Source organism: Dendrobates tinctorius, unplaced genomic scaffold (genome assembly GCF_039654945.1).
Source record: "Dendrobates tinctorius isolate UK_male_01 unplaced genomic scaffold, ASM3965494v1 ptg000020l, whole genome shotgun sequence".
NCBI lineage: Eukaryota > Metazoa > Chordata > Amphibia > Anura > Dendrobatidae > Dendrobates > Dendrobates tinctorius.
The window spans coordinates 29,308,035-29,332,369 of record NW_027361688.1 but is presented as its reverse complement, the minus strand read 5'-3'; the positions used below and the strand labels follow the sequence as shown (position 1 = coordinate 29,332,369).

Below are 24,335 nucleotides of genomic sequence, written 5' to 3'. Positions count from 1 at the left end.
TTGTAATGAAAAAAAATGTCCTCTCCTTTGGTACATCCTGTTGCTGAGCTGTGTATCTAATCCTATCCTGTGTGATACTATCTGCTGAGCTGTCTATCCTGTGTGATACTGACTGCTGATCCATGTATCTAATCCTCTCCTGTGTGATACAGTCTGCTACTCCGAGTATCTAATCATATCCTGTGTGATACTGGGTTCCCCCTGCAGTCTGTGTCAGAGGGTGGTCTGTGTCGGCATGATAATAAATTGTGTTATTTCCAGCTTTAAAGAAGGACGGTAACACCATAGACATAAGAATAATAGGCCTCAGTTACCACAACTGTCTACAAGGAAAACTGTTGCTCATATCAACCAATCACAGCTCAGGTTTCACCTTTTAAACAGCTCTGGTGAAATGAAAGATGCTTAGTTACTGGTTAGTATGTGGAGTGGGCGTGGCTTGATACATACATATACTCAGTTTTATATACGGTATATAGATTTCAATGCATAAATATAATTAGGCAATTTTGGAAAGTCACTTAAAAGTTGTTAAAGGGGATTCCCAGGACTTTAACCTCTTCAGCACCAGGCAATTTTTTTTTGTTTATGCATTTTTTTTCCCCTTCTATCGAGATATTTTTTTAAAATTTTTATGCTGATATAGTCACATGAGGGTTTGTTTTTAGCGGGTGAGAATGATACTATTCATTTTACAGTATAATCTGAAAAATAGGGGAGAACATAACTACATTGGGTAAAAGGGTGAAGAAAAAAACTTTCTCCAATTTTTTTTTTTGGGGGGGGGGTGCTTGTTTTTTTATTTTCATTTATTCATTGAGCAATAATAAAACGATCTGGTAAAGGTCGGTACAATTACTAAACTTTAGTTTTGTTTAATACTCCTGGGGCTTAAAAAAAAAATATTCCAAGCTATGTAATATATATATATATATATATATATATATATATATTTTTTTTTTTTTAAGGGAAGATGTGGCAACCAAATCCCAGAAATGTTTAGGTTTCAAATATGTTTCCTTGTTTACCTTATGGTTAAAATAATTTTCGATTTTGATTGATTTTACACCTTTGTGGGCATTGGTGTTTTTTAAAAAAAAAAAAACAACACTTTTTATTGGCGCTGTAAGTTACTGATAGCAGTATCTAAGGGGGTAAACAGGAGCGAACATAACCAACTCCGATCGCTGCTGTTAGAGGCAGGCACTCACATGAGCCGTGAGCTGTGCGATATTTTTCTCACTCCCATTGGCAAGTCTCGGCCGATATACAGTGGGTATGGAAAGTATTCAGACCCCTTTAAATTTTTCACTCTGTTTCTTTGCAGCCATTTGGTAAATTCAAAAAGTTTTTTTCATTAATGTACACTCTGCACCCCATCTTGACTGAAAACAAAAGAACTTTCTGCAAATTTATCAAAAAAGAAAAACTGAAACATCACATGATCATAAATATTCAGACCCTTTGCTCTGACATTCATATTTAAGTCACATGCTGTCCATTTCCTTGTGATTCTCCTTGAGATGGTTCTACTCTTTCATTGGAGTCCTGCTGTGTTTAATTAAACTGATAGGACTTGATTTGTAAAGGCGCACACCTGTCTATATAAGACCTCACAGCTCACAGAGCATGTCAGACCAAATGAGAATCATGAGGTCAAAGGAACTGTCCAAGGAGCTCAGAGGCAGAATTGTGGCAAGGCACAGATCTGGACAAGGTTAAAAAAGAATTTCTGCAGTGCTCAAGGTTCCTAAGAGCACAGTGGCCTCCATAATCCTTAAATGAAAGAAGTTTGGGACCACCAGAAGTCTTCCTAGACCTGGCCGTCCAGCCAAACTGGGCAATCGTGGGAGAAGAGTCTTGGTTAGAGAGGTAAAGAATAACCCCAAGATCACTGTGGCTGAGCACAGATGCAGTAGGGAGATAGGAGAAAGTTGACTTTGTGGAACTATCACTGCAGCCCTCCACCAGTCGGGCCTTTATGGCAGAGAGACCTGATGGAAGCCTCTCCTCAGTGAAAGACATATGAAAGCCCGCATAGAGTTTGCTAAAGAACACATGAAGGACTCTCAAACTATGAGAAATAAGATTCTCTGGTCTGATGAGGCAAAGATAGAACTTTTTGGTGATAATTCTAAGCGGTATTTGTAAAGAAAATCAGGCACTGCTCATCACCTGCCCAATACAATCCCAACAGTGAAACATGGTGGTGGCAGCATCATGCTATGGGGTGTTTTTCAGCTGCAGGGACAGGACAACTAGTTGCAATTGAAAGAAACATGAATGTGGCCAAGTACAGAGATATCCTGGATGAAAACCTCTTCCAGAGTGCTCTGGACCTCAGACTTGGCCGAAGGTTCACCTTCCAATAAGACAATGACCCTAATCCGACAGCTAAAATAACAAAGGAGTGGCTTCAGAACAACTCTGTGACTATTCTCGACTGGCCCAGCCAGAGCCCTGACCTAAACCCAAATGAGCATCTCTGGACAGAAGTGAAAATGGCTGTCCACCAACGTTCACCATCCAACCTGACGGAACTGGAAATGATCTGCAAGGAAGAATGGCAGAGGATCCCCAAATCCAGGGGTGAAAACTTGTTGCATGATTCCCAAGACGACTCATGGCTGTACTAGCTCAAAAGGTGCTTCTACTCAATACTGAGCAAAGGGGATAAATACTTATGACCATGTGATGTTTCAGTTTTTATTTTTTAATAAATTTGCAAAAATGTCTACATTTCTGTTTTTTTCAGTGAAGATGGGGTGCAGAGTGTGCATTAATGAGAAAAAATGAACTTTTTTGAATTTAGTAAAAGGCTGCAATGAAATAAAGAGTGAAAAATGTAAAGGGGTCTGAATACTTTCCATACCCACTGTATGTGGCCAATTGCAGGATGCTGTGATTTTTCTCAGTCCGTTCTAAGCTGAAGAAAATAAAGAAAATTAAAAAAAAAAATGAGCAGGTAAGTAATCGTGATGAGCAAGCGTGCTTGGATAAAGCGTTATCTGAGCATGCCTGTGCGCTAAGAGTGCCTTCAGCGTGCTCGAATAATGTATAATAATGCATGTCTTGTGGCAGTTTGACAGCTGCAACATATGTAGGGATTGTCTGTTAGGAAATCCCTGCATGTGTTGCGGCTGTCGAACAGCCGCGGGGACTCAGGCAATGTACGTGGCCCCGGCATCTTCACCTTCAGAAGTAACTCGGGGAACATATTATTCGAGCACGCTGAAGACACTCGGTTAGCACCCGAGCATGCTTGGGTAATATCTTATCCCAGCACGCTCGCTCATCACTAGTAGTAAGCCTGAAAAGTTCCAGTTTTGTTTCATCGCTCTGAATCCCAAATCTTCCGTGACGTATTTATATGGTTTTGTGCTTACTGAAGGCGACTTCCCTTGTGCTTTTGGGTCTGAAGAAATTATGTCTTGTTTGGGCACGAAGACCTTCAGCATTTACTGTGCAACCTGAATCCTCAGTGCCAGCTGCAACCACATTCTGCACCAGGTCTTTTGCCTTCACTCCAGTTTTTGATCACCTGCTGCCTCTGGGATCTGGGGGAAGCTTCCACGTTCAGTTACTGCACCTCTATCTTTTTTGGGCCAATTTCTTAACAACCCAAGAATATTAGTAACCTGGATGCCATTGCCCTTGAGGAATAGACTAAAATGCCTTAGGAAGGTTGCCAGAAGTCTGCCTGTGCGTCACAATTACAGCAGGTTACAACAGCCAGAGGGGCTCCTCTAAGTACTAAAGATGCTCGAAGCCTTACTAAGTATCTAAGCATTTTCTCTCTTATATCTGCATCCCAGAAATCCCTTACAGATGGGTTCTCCGACCTGGAAATGAATCACGTAAGACCTAGGGATTCATGGTGTTACTTTTATTACAACAAACTACAGGCTTTCTATGCATTTTTTAGACAATAACAGAGGCACTTCAAACAGCAAATTCATTTCAACTGTGCGGAACTCCATATAATCAGATACCCCCGACGACTAAGGAACATACAGACAGGTCCCCGACTGTTGCTCCACCGTCTCGTCATAAAAGGTTGGGATGTAAGTGACATAAGTCCATGACAGCGCAGGTTATTCTCTGATCTGAAAATAAAGAATTGAATCAGATTTGAAGAATTCAAGGGAGAAAATGGGGAAAAAACAAAAAAGGAACATTCGGATATTATTTGTACTGTGCTGCGAGTCCACACAGAACTGGACAGAAGATCAAAACTGCCGGAGGCTGAAGAACAGCGCCATCTGGTGGCTGGTTGTAAACACAAACTTTTGGAAGCCTGAATAGTGGCTAGATGCCATTCAGGTACTTGGACAAACCCTTGTAAATCCCCGTGTTCCCTCCCCACAAGTAAAATAAAACAGAAACTTATACTCCTCTCTGGTACCAGCCCTGTTCCCGCAGCATTGGCACTGCCTCTCCCAAGGATCACGTAACATTTATGTCACATAATCCCTAACACCAATCAGCATTGCCATCATTCTCCCTTCCAGGTGATGTGATTTGACATCCCAAGGAAATCAGAGCTGCGGCTGCTGTCACTACCTGCAGATGTCTTGATTTGTCCAAAGGTGGAGAGAATGAAGCCAACGCCGACTGGCCTCAGGGATTGTGTGACATAACAGTGATACGTGATCCCTGGGAAAGCCAGTGCCAACGCCGCGGGAACAGCACCGATTGGGCACTGGGCTCACGTGACATAACCACTGCAGGACAGCCCTGGGAACGTGAGTGCAGAAACCACTGGAATAGCACCAGAGGTGAGAATAATGTTTTCTATTTTAATCAGAGCAAAACATTCAGATTGAGAAAGGGTTGTCCACTACTAGGAGTAACTAACTTCGTTAAGGTTGCGGGGTATATGACGATGCGTGGCGGTAGGGGCGCTGGGCTTATAACGATGCGTGGCGGTAGGGGCGTCGTGCATATGACGATGCGTGGCAGTAGAGGCACCGGGCATATGACGATGCGTGGCGGTTGAGGCGTCGGGCATTTGACGATGCGTGGCGGTAGGGCAGCCGCACATGATATTTACCACTATTTAGAAACATGCGCCTGCCACTACAGCTGGTATGTTACGAGCAGCCCTTCACATTTTGTGACCCTGTAATGTATACACGGGACGACCTCTTGCCACCATTTAAAGGGATTGTCCAGACCTAGGGTACAAGTCTGCAACCACTCCTGTCAGTGTGCACACTGCCATTATTCTCAAATTGTGGGCGCGGCGGGCACGTGACCATAAGTGTGCAGTTTGCATAAATGCAGCCACTGCAGACTAGACGTATGTGGCCTTTCTCAATACAAGTGAATTGAGTGAGGCCAGACACGTCTAGTTGGAATGTGGCCGGGAGTATACAAATCACATACTTACAGTCATATGACCAGTGAATCCTGACAGTGCGCTCTTTTCCCTTCCATCAGAACGCAGTAAAGACGGACCACACTGGGCACGTCAGGACGACGCACACAGCATGTGAACGAGCCCCTACAGTCACACACAGGACAGGGAGCAAAAGGGATGGAAACACGGCTGAGTTCTTCACACTCATTTAGGAGATTTCTTGTTTCCGTTTTTGATGTGTTTTTTTATTTTCTCATTCATTTGAATGGGTGGAAAAAAGCTTCAGAAAACACCGAACTGTTCCCCTCTCCCATCAGTGGGGGATAAGTTATTAACCCCTTTAATTTTCAGGTAGTGAACTGTTAGGCCTCATAAAGGCAACCCTGTTTTCACATAACCACTATAATGGGTTAAAAAAAAAAATAACAGATGGTTTATACAGAGAAACTGATCAAACATTGAGGAAAACGCTCCATGTTTTTCACATACAAGAAAAGTTGATGTCTGAATGAAGCCCAAAGATGTGTTCACCACGAAAACCAAAGTAATTGGCAGGAAACAGGACATGTACAATACTTGACTTTTTTGGCTAAAATGAATAAACGAGTGAAAAAAAAATTGTTAGAAAAAAAGAATTTATGTGCAGCAGATTAAAAAAAACAAAAAAACAAAGCCTCATGTGTAGGCATTGCAAGACCTTAGGTATCCATGGTTCTGACGACTAGCAACTAACCATCACTATATGAGTGGTCGTATCCCTGGATACCCAAGTTACTGCAACGCCTGCACGTGAGGAAAGACAGAGCGAATCAGAAGAACTATACATTACTAATTGGAGGTATTTGCTAATATTATTATTATTACACCTACTACATATTGGGAAAGGATCTTGAAGATGGGAGTACCCCTTTAAGCAGCAGAGGTTAGGGTCGGGTAGCAGATTGTAAAGATACTGGAGCTCTGTTGCGCAGAAATTCGGATTACTATGCACATTTGACTCATAAGTAGATGGACGGGCGTACCAGCGCAGGCCTCGGCTCCCCTTTTTGCTTCTCCCCACTGTCTTCGTATCTGGTTACATAGTGGAGACACAGGCTCTGCTGCAGGACGTCACCTCTGCTCACCACCGTCAGGCGAGAGCCGGGGCGGCACCAGAGGGCAGAAGTGAAGAGGAGCCAAGGACTGCGTGGGGGCGCCAGTATGTCTGTCCACCGGGGCACTTTCACACCCAATTTGTTTGTACAAGAAAGAAACACAAAAATTTTGAGTAACGGAGCGCTGGATAACAATGGATCCATGGAAATACAATCCTGTGGTGCCTCACATTGCCTAGGCACCTTCTTACGGACACTTTCCCTTTAAAGTGGTTGTGTGGCACTTTAACCACTTCACCAGTTTCCATTTCTGCACCTTAATATTTTCCTCCCCTTCTTCCCAGAGCCATAACTTTTTTATTTGTCCTTCAATATGGCCATGTGAGGGCTTGTTTTTTGCGGGAAAAGTTGTATTTTGAACGACACCAATGGTTTTACCATATAGTGTATTGGAAAACTGGAAAAAAAATTCAAAGTCCTGTGAAATTGCAAAAAGTGCCATCCCACACTTACTTGTTTGTTTTGCATTTTTTTTTTACTAGGTTCACTAAATGCTACAACTGACCAGCCATTAGGTTTCTCCGGGTTATTACGAGTTCACAAGAAAGTCATAATTCCCCGCACACTCTTTATCACTTCTGAAAAATTACACATCATTTTTTATGGGATGATTTAGCGGATCCTGCTTTGAGCAGGGGGTTGGACCAGATGGCCCAGGAGGTCCCTTCCAACTCTACGATTCTATGATTCTATTCTAGAAGTAAAAAAAAAAAAACAAAAACAAAATAATACAGTGAAGCCAGCAAGATTTCATGATAATATAGTCTTGATAAAAACACGCAACGTTTCGACCCTCCCGGGTCTTAGTCATGGAGTTGCTTAGTTGTCTGTCTAGCGTAAATGCAAGGCAGGAAAGAATAGGGGTCCCTGAAGAAGTCAACAAAATTCTTTAAAGGGGTTGTCCGGGCTTTTGACATAATCTCAGTGCATATCTGGGCTGCAGAATGCTGACAATAAGTAATTTACCTTCTGTGGCCAGTTTGCAGGGTTTGCTAGAGATCATCTCTTGCTTGTAAGATAAACGTCCGTGGGGGGGGTGTTCTGGCATTGAAATGAGAACTGGTCGTTTCCTCCTCACTAGTTTCACTTTCCATAGATCACTGTTCAGCGTGTGTCTGGGGGAAGAGCAGCTGGGTGGTCCTGCTCTCTGCACTGAGGCTGCTAGAGGGTGAGGATTTGTTACTGTGTGAGGAGGGATAGGCTTGTTCATGTGGTCGGGGAGGGCCTGTTGCTATGGAGGGTGGGGTTGTTGCTATAGAGGGCATGTTTTTAGTAGAGTAGGAGGAAACAACCAGTTCTCATTTCAATGCCAGAACACCCCCCCCCCCCATGGACGTTTTTCTTAGAAGCAAGAGATGATCTCTAGCAAACCCTGCAAACTGGCCACAGAAGGTAAATTACTTATTGTCAGCATTCTGCAGCCCAGATATGCACTGAGATTATGTGAAAAGCCCGGTCAACCCCTTTAAGAGATCATAGGTACCTAGCATTGGTGGCAGTCTGGATTGTGGAAGACCTTATTTTTTGGTAATGTGTCAAGTGGCGCTCCTGCGCCTTGCTGGCTACGCTGGCCTAGCTTGGAAAAAAAAAAAAATAAAAAATTTCCTAGATCCGCAGCATCTCCATTTTTCAGGTTCTGGCCCCGAGTGAGGGCTTATTTTTTGCGCCCATTTAGATTTTTTTTCTCGTTACACCGTTTACCTATCAGATTAATTATTTTTATACTTTGATAGATCAGACGTTTCTGAATGTGGCGATACGAAATATGTACTTGTTTTTATTGTTTTATTTTGAATGGGGAAAAATAATGGTTTGAGTTTGTGTTTTTTTTAAATTATTTTAAAACTTTTTTTTTTTTTGCTTGCTTCAATAGTCACTTTAAAAGACTTGAAGCTGCGATCATCCGATCTCCTGTGCTTCAGCCCTGCTATGTGTACCATAAATCATGAGATTTTCATTGAGAGGCACAGGGGTCTTCTGCAGACCCCCCGGCTGTCATGGCAACCCATCGGGGCCCCGCAATCAGGTGACAGGGGCGCCGATGGGCATGTTTTATGAAGTGTTTCCGCCTGGCGAGTGCTTAATGCCTCTGTCAGAGATTATTAGAGTTACATGAAAACATCCCAGATCAGCTGTCACCTACAGGTTAAGATGCAGGCTCGGCGCCGGAGCCCACATCAATTGTGGGAACAGAAACTTATATGTCCAAGGTCGTGAAGGGGTCAATATTGATGGCCTACACTTAGTGCCCCCTGGAACTTTTCAACCTTTTCCCACATATCACGCTTCAAACATAAAGATATCAAATGCAAATTTTTGGTGAAGACTCAACAACAAGTGGGACACAATTGTAAAGTTCAACGAAATTTATTGGTTATTTTAAATTTTTTTGGAAATTCAAAAACTGAAAAGTGGGGCGTGCAATATTATTCGGCTCCTTTACTTTCAGTGCAGCAAACTCACTCCAGAAGATCATTGTGGATCTCTGAATGATCCAATGTTGTCCTAAATGACTAATGATGATAAATATAATCCACCTGTGTGTAATCAAGTCTCCGTATAAATGCACCTGCTCTGTGATAGCCACAGGGTTCTGTTTGATGCACAGAGAGCATCATGAAGACCCAGGAACACAACAGGCAGGTCCGCGATACTGTTGTGGAGAAGTTTAAAGCCGGATTTGGATACAAAATGATTTCCAAAACTTTAAACATCCCAAGGAGCACTGTGCAAGTGATCATATTGAAATGGAAGGATTATCATACCACTGCAAGTCTACCAAGACCCGGCCGTCTCTCTAGACTTTCATCTCAAACAAGAAGACTGATCAGAGATGCAGCCAAGAGGCCCATGATCACTCTGGATGAACTGCAGAGATCTACAGCTGAGGTGGGACAGTCTGTCCATAGGACAACAATCAGTCGTACACTGCACAAATCTAGCCTTTATGGAAGAGTGGCAAGAAGAAAGCCATTTCTCAAAGACATCCATAAAAAAAAAAAGTGTTGTTTAAAGTTTGCAACAAGCCACCTGGGAGACACACCAAACATGTGGAAGAAGGTGCTCTGGTCAGATGAAACAAAAATCGAACTTTTTGGCAACAATGCCAAATGATATGTTTGGCGTAAAGGCAACACAGCTCATCACCCTGAACACACCATCCCCACTGTCAAACATGGTGGTGGCAGCATCATGGCTTGGGCCTGCTTTTCTTCAGCAGGGACAGGGAAGATGGTTAAAATTGATGGGAAGATGGATGGAGCCAAATACAGGACCACTCTTGAAGAAAATCTGTTGGAGTCTGCAAAAGACCTGAGACTGGGACGGAGATTTGTTTTCCAACAAGACAATGATCCCAAACATAAAGCAAAATCTACAATGGAATGGTTCACAAATAAACATATCCAGGTGTTGGAATGGCCAAGTCAAAGTCCAGACCTGAATCCAATCGAGAATCTGTGGAAAGAGCTGAAAACTGCTGTTCACAAACGATCTCCATCAAACCTCACTGAGCTCGAGCTGTTTGCCAAGGAAGAATGGGCAAGAATTTCAGTCTCTTGATGTACAAAACTGATAGACATACCCCAAGCGACTTGCAGCTGTAATCGCACCAAAAGGTGGCGCAACAAAGTATTAAGTTAAAGGGGCCGAATAATATTGCACGCCCCACTTTTCAGTTTTTGAATTTCCACAAAAATTTTAAATAACCAATAAACTTCAACTTCACAATTGTGTCCCACTTGTTGATTCTTCACCAAAAATTTACATTTGGTATCTTTATGTTTGAAGCATGATATGTGGGAAAAGGTTGAAAAGTTACAGGGGGCCAAATACTTTCGCAAGGCACTGTAGGTCATCAATGTCTGATTGGTGATGGTGTGACACCCAGCAACCCCCGATCAGCTGTTCCCGATGTGGTTGGCGGCCAGAACTGCTCAGTTGTGGAGCTGCACAACACAGCTCTGCTGACGGTATAGTGGCCGCCGGTCGGGTACTGCACATGCACCACCCATTCAAATCAATAGCAGGTGGATGTGCAGTACCCGGCCACTATTCTGACGACGGATCTGTGCTGTGCAGCTCCACAACTGAGCAGTTCCAGCCGACACCGGGATCAGCTGATCAGCGGGGTGTGCCCAGTGTTGCACCATCACCAATCAGACATCTATATTAAAGTCCCGGACAGCCCCTTCAAGAGAAGACACACTGGGATAGGCTTTATTGTTAGCATTTCCGCTGTGACATATTCACCGTCTCACTCTTCCTCCTTCGCCACATTATTTGGTACATAAGTGTTTGACTTCTTTTCCAGTCTTCTTCAGGGTCTCCAGCAATTGGTCCACGGAGTGACTACCGGACTCGATCACCACCTTCTTATTCGGCAAATCAATTTCATACTGAACATCTGAAGGAGAAACAACCTCAATCAATAAATGAATAGCGGTCGGGGGACGTACGATACATGGGCAGCAGCGACATTCACATAAAGGCAAGTTATGTGATTACGTCTCAAGGGGATTGTGTTGCGTAAAGGGAATCTGTCAGCAGGTATTTGCTATGTCATCTGAGAGCAGCATGATGTAGGGGCTGAGACCCTGATACCAGCAATGTTTCACTTACTGGACTGCTTGCTGTAGTTTTGATAATCTAGAACAATTTTGTTACAGCAAGACTAGTGTCATGTAGTCCTCCATGTGTGTGACCTCTGTTTAACCCCGTTCCCACCACTGACTAGCAGCTGTGCATAGGCAGAAAGCTGCCAATCAGTGGTTTAGGTGGACCTGTCTATTAAGTCGAGTGGGAGGAGATTTGGTTTATCCCTAAAGAAAAAAAAATAAATACATTTTGTACTGGAAAACTGACCTGAATTATCAAAATAAGTACACCAGTTTGATCAGGTTCAATAGATCTTTTTAATATTGTATGCAGTTTGTAATGTATGCAGTTTGTATTGTGAAATCTGGCAACAGATCTACTTTGATCCTACCTTGTCTTATATTGCACTCAGAGCTAGCTCAAAAAAATATATGAAGAAATCTCAGCATTCAGAGAACTGCTAGATTTGCAGCGAGTTGCCCAGTAAGTGATACATCGCTAGAATCAGACTCTGATGTTACATCATGCTGCTCTTAGATGAGGTAGCAAAAATCTGGGGACGGATTCCCTTGAAGAAAAAAAAAAAAAAATAGATGATGCCTGTAGTTGCCACTAGAGGGAGCTTGCTGTATAATGTGTATACAGTGAACTTAAAGGGGTTGTCCAGACTTCCAATATTTATGACCCATCTACAGGACAGTTGGTGTTCAACACTTAAAATCTAAATTACTCAACTGTTATTGGCTATTTAATCACCCAAAATCAGATTTGCAGGAAGCTCCTCTGTCCCTTGTAAGGCTAGTTTCACACTAGCGTTTTTGAGCGCAGCGACGGCCTGCGCACGGCCGCCGCTAAGCCCCGCCCCCTGCCGCGCCTCCGCCGGTAGCTCCGCCTACCGGCGCATGACGCTGCATGCGCCCTCTATCTTTATCACTGGGGGCGCAGGCCGTGCGCAGTATGCGTTTGGCGGCGCATGCGTCCTTTTGACGGTGCGCCGACCTGCGCCAAACGCAACCTGCTGCAGTTTGGTTGCGCCGTGCGCAGGCCGTCGCTGCGCTCAAAAACGCTAGTGTGAAACTAGCCTGAGTTTACTACAACGTTTCTTTTATGAATGTGCAAAAAATCTTGCAGACTTGACTAGATGAGAGGCTTAGGACTGGGATCTAAGCAGTAACATTTCTACTTGAGGAGAACGACGAGCCAGGACTAGCAGCTATTCCGGTCTTAAGCCTCCTACCTAACCAACCAAATCATACTTTGCACTGATGAGGGGCAACACACCGAAACATGTCTGCAAATAGAAATTCTGGTTTGGCTTTTGTCCTAAGTCATGTGACAAGGCTCCTTAAAGGGTCGATATTTACTTTTAGGATTGCTGCTTCCAATAGGTGGTGCTAAAGTTCAAGTCCTCCTCCTCCTCTCTGAAGACTTAATTTGCATATTTAAATTTCCCAGAGAAGCATGCATGGCCTATAAGTCTCCTCACATGCCAGACCTGGCTTGTCACCTTACCCCTTAGATTCTAGAATAATAGTGTGCCTTTAATTTTTTTCTTTTAATACTAATTTTCCTGTTATATCTTTCTGACGGGACCCGATTGTCTTCACTCTCTAGGCTAATGGCGCACCAAAATCATTTCCTGTAGTTTTAATGTGGCGCCCCTGAAGCTCAGTCGCCACAGAGGTACTGCACCTCCTCCTGAGGTGTGGTGCCCCACCATCCAGGTAGGTTGGAGGCTCCTGACCACGCTCCAACACTCGCACCCCACACAACAGAGGAGTTCAGCAAAGCCACATTGCGGCTCCCTGCTTGGAGTGTAGCAGAGCACCTTTGGTGGCTCCCTGCTTGGAACACGAAACGTGCTGGGAGGTGGGTGGAGTTGAGAATACATAAAAGAGTGGGATGGTTTAGAACTACAGGTCAGTCAGACAGTAGGGAGTCAGAGAGGAAGCCACTCGGAGAGGAGTGAGGAAAGAAGATCTCTGAGAGAGGGATGGAGGAAGGAGGTGCTGCAGCAGCAGATCTCAGTGACCTGGGTCTGCTGGCACGGGAAAGGAAAGAAGGAGAAAGACATTGAACAGAAAAACCTGATCTTTTAAGAGGAGAGATTAGTACGGAACGAAGAAGTAAAAGGGAACAGAGGATGTGGGTTAGGAGAGAACCCTGCCTAGAAGTTCTAAGCGCAAGGCCGAGGCCCGGTCCCCGAGGTTGTATGGATGCCAATGGTTCTGCAGCAGACACCGGTGGAGTAGTGGGCTGTAAATGCACTACTCCCATCTAAGGCTTGGTGGCACAACAGCAACTTGGATAGTGAGCCGGGACTCAGGAGTAAGGAATCCCCGAAGCAGGCTACAGCTGTCTGCCGTACAAGTAGAGTTCTTGGGAACATCTGTCAGGAGGAAATCCAGTGTAACTCAGTACTAGGAGTACTTCACACTTAAAGGCGCTATAAGAGGAGACGTTCAGAAAGGTACATGTTGGCGGAGTGTTGGAAGGGAGCATTCCATCTGACCTGGAGGTTGACCGAGTCCCTGACCCGGAGGACACGGCACGGAGGCAGGCACCTGTGTGTACTACAGACTGTGAGTAAAGCTTTGGAACTACAAGCCCTGGTGTCCTCCATTGATTCTTGCACCAGCGCACCCAGCACTGCTACATCTGGGTACCCACTTCCACACCGCTTGTGCCTCTCCTCTAACTCCACATCTACACTGCCCTGAGGCTACAGCTCCACCTGTGGGGAGCTTCACCATCTTGGCTGCAACACACCACCAGCCCCAGCGGATCTGCATGCAGTGTCGGCCTAACATCTCACTTGCCGAACACCACAGGTGGCATCACGAACTATTCCATTAACTACATGCCACCATTCAAACTCCCCCTATTAATTGAGCGCCCAGGGCCAAGAACTGGGTCAACCCTGCTGTGACACATCCCGCCGACACCAGCCCGGTACGAGTACCCCACAGCCCTGGGAGGGCGACCCATTATTGCTTTGTGACATTCGGCAGGGAGTCATTTCCTTGTCTTTTCATTTCATTTTTGGCAGCGAGCGCAGAGTTGAATTTTAAGATTTGGCAATGCTAAACTTTTAAAACTTTCTGCCATAACATTAAAATCAATGTTGGGTAAGGCGAAGAACAGCGATTTCCTTTTGATAACGGTGTCAGTCAGGTGGTGGGATAGAAGGATTTGAGGAACAGAAGTTCCAAATTCCACCTTTTGCCTTTTTTTTTATTTTATTTTTTTTTTTTACGGTATTCATTGTACGGTAAAAATGACCCGCCGACACCATTTCCCAGTTCAATATGATTTCGAAAACTTGTATAATAACAAACCAAAAAAAAATTAAAAAAAATTGTAAAAAAAAAATAAAACTGTCGACATTTTTTGAGGCCTTGATTTTTTTTTTTTATTCTTTAGTTTTCTAGTCGAAAAAATAAAACTAAATCAATTCTGGTGTTTACATTTTTTTTTTTTCTTTACAGCATTTACCATATGGGTGGGTTGATTTTTTTTTCTTTCTAAATTTTTACATTTGTAATATTAAAAAAAAAAAAAAATTTTAGTCCCACTATGAGACTCCAACCTGCGATGGTTTGAATATATATTCTATATACTGCAATACTACTGTATTTATTATTTTTTAAATGACATTCTCCTATGGGAGCCCAACCACAGGTTGGGCTTTACAGAACAAAGAAGGCAGCCATGGAAGAGGGGGTCCTAATCAAGACCCTGACTGCTATGACATCCCATCAGCACCTGCGATCACATTGTAGGTGGCAGATTCAACGCCAGCTCTGGGTATGGTGCGGGCTCCGCTCTTGAGACAGCTCCATACTTGAGGATGAAACGCAACATGTTGGGAGCCGTTCTGACCTTTCCTTAGGAGAGGTTATCAATCAGGTCAACATCAGGAAACCCCTCAATGAGCTGCTTACGGGTCCTCCATACACTTTGTAGTGGCCATTCTGGGGTACTGCAGCTCAACTGCATTTCACTTAAATTGAAGTTAAGCTGCAATGCCCGAGAGTGACCACTATGGTGTGTATGGAGCTGTACTGTCCCGGCTCCTTATCCTATTGGCCTGCAATCAGCGGATCGGTTTGGGTCCCGAGTGTTGAGCCCCATCGATCTGGTAGTGATAACTTATGATCCTGGCAATCCCTTTAAAGTGTTTTTTAATTAGGGGCAGTTTTTTTTTTTTTTTTTTTTTTTTAATTATTACCCCTTTAAAACACATCAGTCATCATGGTGGTTAGCAGAGGTCACATGTAATGGAGGGCAGCTTTACACATTATTAAACATTTAAGAATCCTTACCTCCGAGCCGTGAAAGTACCCGGATCACAGCGTTTGAACAACCCTCGCAGGTCATGTCCACGAAAAACTCTTCCCTCTGGAAAAGAAATTAGAAATTGCTTTGTCAAACCGTGTAATATTCAACCACTTAGAGTATTTTTTCCTTTTCCCCGATGTTGGCGGCGGTCGGAACTGCTTAGCTACGAAGCTGCACAGAACAGCGCCATTGACTGTACAGTGGCCGCGGCTGGTACTGCGCATCCGGACCCTATTCAAATCAATAAGGCTTTTTATTTATCCTGCGGGATTCGTTGATATTTTATTTTACGTCAAATAATTCAAAATTTAGTACACGATTCATTAATACTGTGCAAAATCAAAAATATTCTTTACTTTGTGCATTTTACCTTTTTAGAGCCAAAAGTAGCACATGCTCTGCTAAAATGTGCAAAAAAATCAGTCCAGGGAAGGGGACTGGAGAGGAGACTAGAGTGGATTTGGGGACTCTCGTAACACCGGTCACATTTTAGCAAAACCTGGACGTTCTCTACACGACCCTACGGGCCATGGACATTAAAGGGATATTCCCATCAAGGGCATGTATGGCAGATCGCCAGCATATTCTGTAAAACACTGATTGTATGGGCCCTGTCTCACATCGTGGGGAACGGAAACATCACCTTTCCATCCTGGTGGGGCTCCAGAGATAGGGTGTGCATCAGACAAATGTGTGGTCGTATTAGAACTCTTCCTGCTAATATATGGCGCATGGATGAAGCACAAGTTCAATTCTATCTCGTGCCTGCCTCAGCAGTAGGAAACTCTACGACTTAAAGGGTTTCTGTCAATAAATTTTCCATATGGAAGTAATGGCATGGCTGTAAAGGTGCTTGTCCCCCAATAAAAACGATACCTTTCTTGTGGAGATCCGATGTGCCAGTCATGAGAAATCTAGAGTAGAATCCGTATGCAAATCAGTCAGGAAGGGCCCTGGGGGCGTGTCCTTAGAGTGGAACAGCTGCGCTTCACGTCCAACTTACATTTGACATCTACACTAGGTTTCTCATGAGTCACACATCTATAAACACAATTTTTAGAGGAAGAGCGCCTACACGCCATACAAAGAATTCCATTGAACACCTGTTCTTAAAGGGACTGTCCCAGAAACGTATTTTTTGTCTAAAATGCTCTCTAAAGTAACCCGACCCTTCAGATCATCACGGTCTAATTTCTTGCATCTTTTTCTGGCTCCTGCTCCTTCATATGGATACCTCTCTGCTCAGTGTCAAGTGGGCGGGCCTTCAGTACAGCCCATGTGACCACTGTAAACTACATTTCCCACAACCACTTGCACCTCAACTACTCTTTCTGTGCAAATACGTTCGCAAAGCAGAAAGAGGATAACTATGGCAGAAGAATGGGAGACATTCACTGAGTGTGTGCGACCACTCAGGAAAAGACTACAGGACGTATCCAAGGGCAACCAGCTCAGGTAAAACTTCCGACGAGAGGATTTTCAGGAGCAGATATACCCGAAGTGGCGTCCAATCAGCGCTGGCGTCACTGGCCCCGCCTTACGACAAATCTAACAGAAAGAGGAAGTGAGGTCAGCCGCGGCCCAGACTTCCTGTTGATGTTCGATTTGTCCGAAGGCGGAGACAGTGACGCCAGCAGCGATGATTGGGCGCCTGGGGTCACATGTCAGAACCACACGAGAGTGAGTGCCGCCACCACAGGAATGACGCCGGCATGGGAGCGGAGTATAAGCTTTGTTATTTTATCGGGGCCAAACGTGGGGTATGAGAAGCGACTGTCCTAGTAGTAGACAACAAAATTGGAAGTGGTTTCCAACCCCCTGCTTTTCCTTAGTCTGTTTTCCTGTCTTCAACTGCACTGATAGAACGATGTATTCATTTGGGAGTACAGATGATGGCAGTGATGGGTCAGCTCAGCACCTGTGTGCAGGAGATCGCACTGATAAGGCCATGTTCACACGTTCAGTATTTTACCTCAGTATCTGTAAGCCAAAACCAGGAGGCTGACCCATCACTGCCATCATCTGTACTCCAAATGAGTACATCCTGATATCTGTGCAGCTGAAGACGAATAAAATGGGGAAAATCAGGGGTTTGGAAGCCATTTACATGCTTTTTTTTCATTACAGGAATGAAGACGAATCCCCTAGTAAAGTGCTTTGCAAAGTTTCATAACCTTCTATACTGGACAAAATAAAAACAAACAAAAAAAGCTAATTACTCTACAAATGCCATCTCTACAGGGTTCAAAGTTCTAAAACCAGGTAATTAGGGATGAACGGACCCGAGAAAGTTTGGTTACCAGGACGCTCTCTCTCCCTCTGGGTTGGCTCATGTCTACAGGTAACGCATAGTGCCCTACCAGAGTAAGGGCCAGTCACATACTGCAGCCATTATAGTGTCGTCCGGTAATGGTCATAGGGATGAGAATATCCCAGGAATATTCCACCGGAGAGTTTTCTCACGGATAGAACTACCTAGTGTAATCTATGAGGCTGTTCACATCTAATTTTTTTTGCAGATTGGGCAGACAGCGCAAAATCACAGAGACAGTCTGATAGTCTATGGAAAGAAAAAGAAATAAAGTACTGGACTGGCCGGGAAAAAAAAAAAAAAAAAGACAATCTCCATCACAGCTCACTAGTCAGGGCACGGCCTAGCTCTATACAAGTGTATGGAGAGGAAGGCTGCGCACACTGGCCGGGGGTATAACTCGTACATGCCCTCCGATCCCGGCTGACAAACCAGCAAATCCCCAAGAGCACAGTGTGAGCTGGGGGGATACATAAGTCTGCAGTCACACAGAGTGACTGCAGACTTATCGGTTTGGACCAGACAACCCCTTTAAGGAAATAGCACAGAATTTCAACACATAGATGACCTGGTAAAACATTTCGGATTGTTCCCTGCGGGTAAAATACAGCTGTGTGTGCAGGGCCGGCAGACCAGGTAGCTGCCTAGGGCCCCCGCTCCCCCAGGGCCCCCCAGCTAGCGGCACATCATGCCGCCGCTATGGGGCCCCTGTGAGGCAGGGGAGCCCGCCTGCCCCCGGCGCCGACTCCCCCCGCCGCCGCATTGAACTATACTGGCGTCAGACGCCGGTACAGTTCACAGCAATGATGGAGGAGAGAGCGTCAGCTGACGCTCCCTCTCCCATCATTCCCCTCTCTCCCTCTGACACAGCGGGTGTGCGATGACATCATCACGCTCTCACTGTGTACCAGGCTGAGCAGGAGACGAGAGCAGAGCGGGCATGGGGAGTGGGGTTTTTTTTTTTTTTTTAAATAAATCGTTGTGTTTGCTGGACTGTGGGGCTACTCCCGGGGGGGTATTCTATGTGCGGCTGGGCTGTACAGTTAGGTCCACACATATTTGTACAGAGACAACATTTTTCTAATTTTGGTTCTAGACATTACCACAATGAATTTTTAAACAAAACAATTCAGATGCAGTTGAAGTTCAGCCTTTCAGCTTTCATTTGAGGGTATCCACATTAAAACTGGATGAAGGGTTTAGGAGTTTCAGCTCCTTAACATGTGCCACCCTGTTTTTAAAGGGACCAAAAGTAATTGGACAATTGACTCCAAGGCTATTTCACGGACAGGTGTGGGCAATCCCTTCGTTATGTCATTCTCAATCAAGCAGATAAAAGGCCTGGAGTTGATTTGAGGTGTGGTGCTTGCATTTGGAAGGTTTTGCTGTGAAGGAAACACACGGTCAAAGGAGCTCTCCATGCAGGTGAAACAAGCCATCCTTAAGCTACAAAAACAGAAAAAACCCATCTGAGAAATTGCTACAACATTAGGAGTGGGAAAATCTACAGTTTGGTACATCCTGAGAAAGAAAGCAAGCACTGGTGAACTCATCAATGCAAAAAGACCTGGGCGCCCACGGAAGACAACAGTGGTGGATGATCGCAGAATAGTCTCCATGGTGAAGAGAAACCCCTTCACAACAGCCAACCAAGTGACCAACACTCTCCAGGAGGTAGGCGTATCAATATCCAAATCTACCATAAAGAGAAGACTGCATGAAAGTAAATACAGAGGGTTCACTGCACGGTGCAAGCCACTCATAAGGATCAAGAATAAAAGGGCTACACTGGACTTTGCTAAAAAACATCTAAAAAAGCCAGCACAGTTCTGGAAGAACATTCTTTGGACAGATGAAACCAAGATCAACCTCTACCAGAATGATGGAAAGAGAAAAGTATGGCGAAGGCGTGGTACAGCTCATGATCCAAAGCATACCACATCATCTGTAAAACACGGCGGAGGCAGTGTGATGGCTTGGGCATGCATGGCTGCCAGTGGCACTGGGTCACTAGTGTTTATTGATGATGTGACACAGGACAGAAGCAGCCGAATGAATTCTGAGGTATTCAGAGCCATACTGTGTGCTCAGATCCAGCCAAATGCAGCCAAACTGATTGTCCATCTGTAGTATGAAACGACGACCAATGACCCAAAACATAAAGCAAAAGCAACCCAGGAGTTTATTAAAGCAAAGAAGTGGAATATTCTTGAATGGCCAAGTCAGTCACCTGATCTCACCCCAATTGAGCATTCATTTCACTTGTTAAAGACTAAACTTCAGACAGAAAGGCCCACAAACAAACAGCAACTGGAAACCACCGCAGTGAAGGCCTGGCAGAGCATCAAAAAGGAGGAAACACAGCGTCTGGTGATGTCCATGAGTTCAAGAATTCAGGCAGTCATTGCCAACAAAGGGTTTTCAACCAAGTACTAGAAATGAACATTTTATTTACAATTATTTAATCTGTCCAATTACTTTTGGTCCCTTTAAAAACAGGGTGGCACATGTTAGGACTCTTTCACACATCAGTTTTTCGCCGTCAGGCGCGATCCGGCTTTTTTTTGTAAAACCGGATCCAGCGAAATGCAATGCCGGATCCAGTTTTTCCCCATTGACTTGCAATAGTGCCGGATCGCGCCGGATGGCATTGCGTTTCATCCGTTTTTTGCCGGATCCGGCTACTTGTCTCATTCCGGCGTCTGGAAAAAACGGCTACTGTAACGTTTTTTGTCTCTGGCGAAAAAGCCGGAAGCGCCGGATCTGACACTTCCGACTTTTTGCCACAATGAAAGTCTATGGGCGCCGGATCCAGAAAAAGACGGATCCAGCCACCGAATCCGTTTTTTTAAGTCTGCGCATGCTCAGATCCAATTGGCCAGCCCCCAGGAAACAGATATAACCTGCTAGACGGATCCGGCAGAAAAACGGATCCGTTTCTACAGTTCTCCAAAATTTATGCCGGATCCGTTTTTTCTAAAAATAGCTGGATCCTGCCTGACGGCAAAAAACTGATGTGTGAAAGTAGCCTTAAGGAGCTGAAACTCCTAAACCCTTCATCCAATTTTAATGTGGATACCCTCAAATGAAAGCTGAAAGTCTGAACTTCAACTGCATCTGAATTGTTTTGTTTAAAATTCATTGTGGTAATGTCTAGAACCAAAATTAGAAAAATGTCTCTGTCCAAATATATATATATAGACCTAACTGTATATACCATGTGCGGCTGGGCTGTATACTATGCGACTGTGTTATATACCATGGGGGGTACATTTTAGATTATATTCTATGGGGGGCTGCATTATATTCTATGAGGAGATGGGATGTATTCTATTTGGGGCTGTATTATATTCTATGGGGGGTGATTGCATCATACTCTGAGGGGGCTACATTATACTATATGAGGCTACATTGTATTCTGTGGGGGGACTACATTATACTATATAAGGGGCTGCCATATATTCTATGGAGGGGCTGCATTAACTATATGAGGGGGCTGCATTATATTCTATGGGGGGGTTACATTATATTCTGTGGAGTGGCTGCCTTATACTATATCGAGGACTATGGGGAATACATTATACTATATGAAGAACTATGGGGTGCATTATACTATGGGAAGTGAATTGTACTACATGCATGACTATAGCGGTGCATTATACTATATGGAGCACTATGAGTGTATTATACTATATGAAGGACTGAGGAGTGTATTATACTATATGGAGGACTACGGGGCAGAATATATTATATGGAGGACTATGGGGGACATTATATTGTATGGAGGACTATGGGGTGTAAACTGTAGATGTGCTGCTGATAACATGATACTGTATGGGGACAGATTAATCCATTAGTGATTGTTCTGTCCCCATCATTCTTTCTCAGACGGTGGAAAGAGGCCAGGAAACAAGTGTTGAACGACTTCAATATTGTCGATCACACTGATTCAGCGTCCTGAACTCAGCGCATGTAACTACAACCGAAATGCTTCTGTGTGATGTGCAATATGTTAGCATTTGGGGCCCCATTTTAAACTTTGCCTAGAACCGGCCCTGTGTGTGTGTAGAAGCTATGGGCAAAGACAGCACTTTGCAGCGTTAGATCCATGTTTAAGGCTGTTTCTCTTACTGATCCATAAAACACGTTCTTTTATGAGAAGTGTGGCTTATGTCAAACAATGAAAGTCAGGGCGGTGAGACGCCATCCGAGATAACAGAGGCGAGGATTTTGTTAGAAGGTAAATCTTAGTAAGGTTAAACTAAAAGTCACCTTAAAGGGGTATTTCCATCTGTAAGGTCCTAACTACTGATGAGCGAACATGCTGGGATAAGGTGTTAGCTGGGCATGCTCGTCATCACTAGATCTTACCTGTTTTACATAGGACTGCAAGAAAACCTACTACATTACCCTAACTCTGTTCCATTTGGTCACATGGTGAGGGCAAATAACCAATATGGCCGGCAGCCGGCTGTACACAGACATGGTGAGGGCAAATAACCAATATGGCCGGCAGCCGGCTGTACACAGACATGGTGAGGGCAAATAACCAATATGGCCGGCAGCCGGCTGTACACAGACATGGTGAGGGCAACTAACCAATATGGCCGGCAGCCGGCTGTACACAGACATGGTGAGGGCAAATAACCAATATGGCAGGCAGCCGGCCGTACACAGACATGGTGAGGGCAACTAACCAATATGGCCGGCAGCCGGCTGTACACAGACATGGTGAGGGCAACTAACCAATATGGCCGGCAGCCGGCTGTACACAGACATGGTGAGGGCAACTAACCAATATGGCCGGCAGCCGGCTGTACACAGACATGGTGAGGGCAAATAACCAATATGGCCGGCAGCCGGCTGTACACAGACATGGTGAGGGCAAATAACCAATATGGCCGGCAGCCGGCTGTACACAGACATGGTGAGGGCTGACTTACCGGCATGGCCGGCTGCAGGCTGGTCTCCGGCCCTCTGACAGCTCAGCTCTTCTGCTGGAAGGGAAGCCGTGTGAAGCCCGGCCCTGCTTCCTGTCTCCCCATAGGAGGAGCTGCTCTCTCTCTCTCCAGGCCTGCTGCTGGGAAGCCGCACACAGGACACGATGCTGCTGCCATCTTCTGGCGTGCATGGTCAAAGTGAGGACAACACAGTTCTCATCATGGGAGAACCCGGCACAAAGTATGTACCCCGCTCCTCACTAATAAAGGCCTGCTGGGAGTCATGGCCGCGGTCACCGCAGCAGCACATGGCGCCTCGTCCTGTTTGGTTGTGGCAAATCTAACCCTGCTGTAACAGTATGTCCGCCGGGCACAGACACTGAGCTGTGGGGACAGGGGAGACTGAGGGGCGTATCTATAGGGGGTGCAGAAGTCACCGTCCCCCCAGCTAGAGGAGCAGACTGAGGGACGTATCTATAGGGGGTGCAGAGGTCACCGTCCCCCCCAGCTATAGGAGCAGACTGAGGGGTGTATCTATAGGGGGTGCAGAGGTCACCGTCCCCCCAGCTAGAGGGGCAGACTGAGGGGCGTATCTATAGGGGGTGCAGAGGTCACCGTCCCCCCAGCTAGAGGAGCAGACTGAGGGGCGTATCTATAGGGGGTGCAGAGGTCACCGTCCCCCCAGCTAGAGGGGCAGACTGAGGGGCGTATCTATAGGGGGTGCAGAGGTCACCGTCCCCCCAGCTAGAGGAGCAGACTGAGGGACGTATCTATAGGGGGTGCAGAGGTCACCGTCCCCCCAGCTAGAGGAGCAGACTGAGGGGCGTATCTATAGGGGGTGCAGAGGTCACCGTCCCCCCAGCTAGAGGAGCAGACTGAGGGGCGTATCTATAGGGGGTGCAGAGGTCACCGTCCCCCCAGCTAGAGGAGCAGACTGAGGGGCGTATCTATAGGGGGTGCAGAGGTCACCGTCCCCCCAGCTAGAGGAGCAGACTGAGGGACGTATCTATAGGGGGTGCAGAGGTCACCGTCCCCCCAGCTAGAGGGGCAGACTGAGGGGCGTATCTATAGGGGGTGCAGAGGTCACCGTCCCCCCAGCTAGAGGAGCAGACTGAGGGGCGTATCTATAGGGGGTGCAGAGGTCACCGTCCCCCCAGCTAGAGGGGCAGACTGAGGGGCGTATCTATAGGGGGTGCAGAGGTCACCGTCCCCCCAGCTAGAGGAGCAGACTGAGGGACGTATCTATAGGGGGTGCAGAGGTCACCGTCCCCCCAGCTAGAGGGGCAGACTGAGGGGCGTATCTATAGGGGGTGCAGAGGTCACCGTCCCCCCAGCTAGAGGGGCAGACTGAGGGGCGTATCTATAGGGGGTGCAGAGGTCACCGTCCCCCCAGCTAGAGGGGCAGACTGAGGGGCGTATCTATAGGGGGTGCAGAGGTCACCGTCCCCCCAGCTAGAGGAGCAGACTGAGGGACGTATCTATAGGGGGTGCAGAGGTCACCGTCCCCCCAGCTAGAGGAGCAGACTGAGGGACGTATCTATAGGGGGTGCAGAGGTCACCGTCCCCCCAGCTAGAGGGGCAGACTGAGGGGCGTATCTATAGGGGGTGCAGAGGTCACCGTCCCCCCAGCT

General features: G+C 45.7%; 2 protein-coding genes across 3 annotated transcripts in view; one reads left to right on the top strand and one right to left on the bottom strand.

The window, feature by feature from the left end:
* Positions 1-3,871: 3,871 nt before the first annotated feature.
* On the bottom strand, positions 3,872-22,847 carry ATOX1 (antioxidant 1 copper chaperone). Its single transcript, XM_073567929.1, has 4 exons — positions 22,708-22,847; positions 15,438-15,513; positions 10,768-10,921; positions 3,872-4,106 (listed from the first exon to the last, which is right to left on the bottom strand). Exons 1-3 carry the CDS (start codon positions 22,711-22,713, stop codon positions 10,794-10,796), a joined length of 210 nt encoding a protein of 69 aa, XP_073424030.1. The 5' UTR covers positions 22,714-22,847; the 3' UTR covers positions 3,872-4,106; positions 10,768-10,793.
* G3BP1 (G3BP stress granule assembly factor 1) overlaps positions 22,813-24,335 on the top strand; it is a 39,880-nt gene continuing 38,357 nt past the window's right edge. For both annotated transcript variants that reach the window (XM_073567927.1, XM_073567926.1), the window contains exon 1: positions 22,813-22,945. In XM_073567927.1, the coding sequence (XP_073424028.1) occupies positions 22,869-22,945 (77 nt within the window). In that variant the 5' untranslated portion in view covers positions 22,813-22,868. The remainder of the gene's footprint in view (positions 22,946-24,335) is intronic.

Bases quoted from the DNA above. Each gene is read 5' to 3' on its own strand.
- ATOX1 (XM_073567929.1), bottom strand. The intron at 10,922-15,437 runs GTAAGGATTCTT...TTTCTCCTTCAG, and splicing joins GGTACTTTCACGGCTCGGAG to ATGTTCAGTATGAAATTGAT.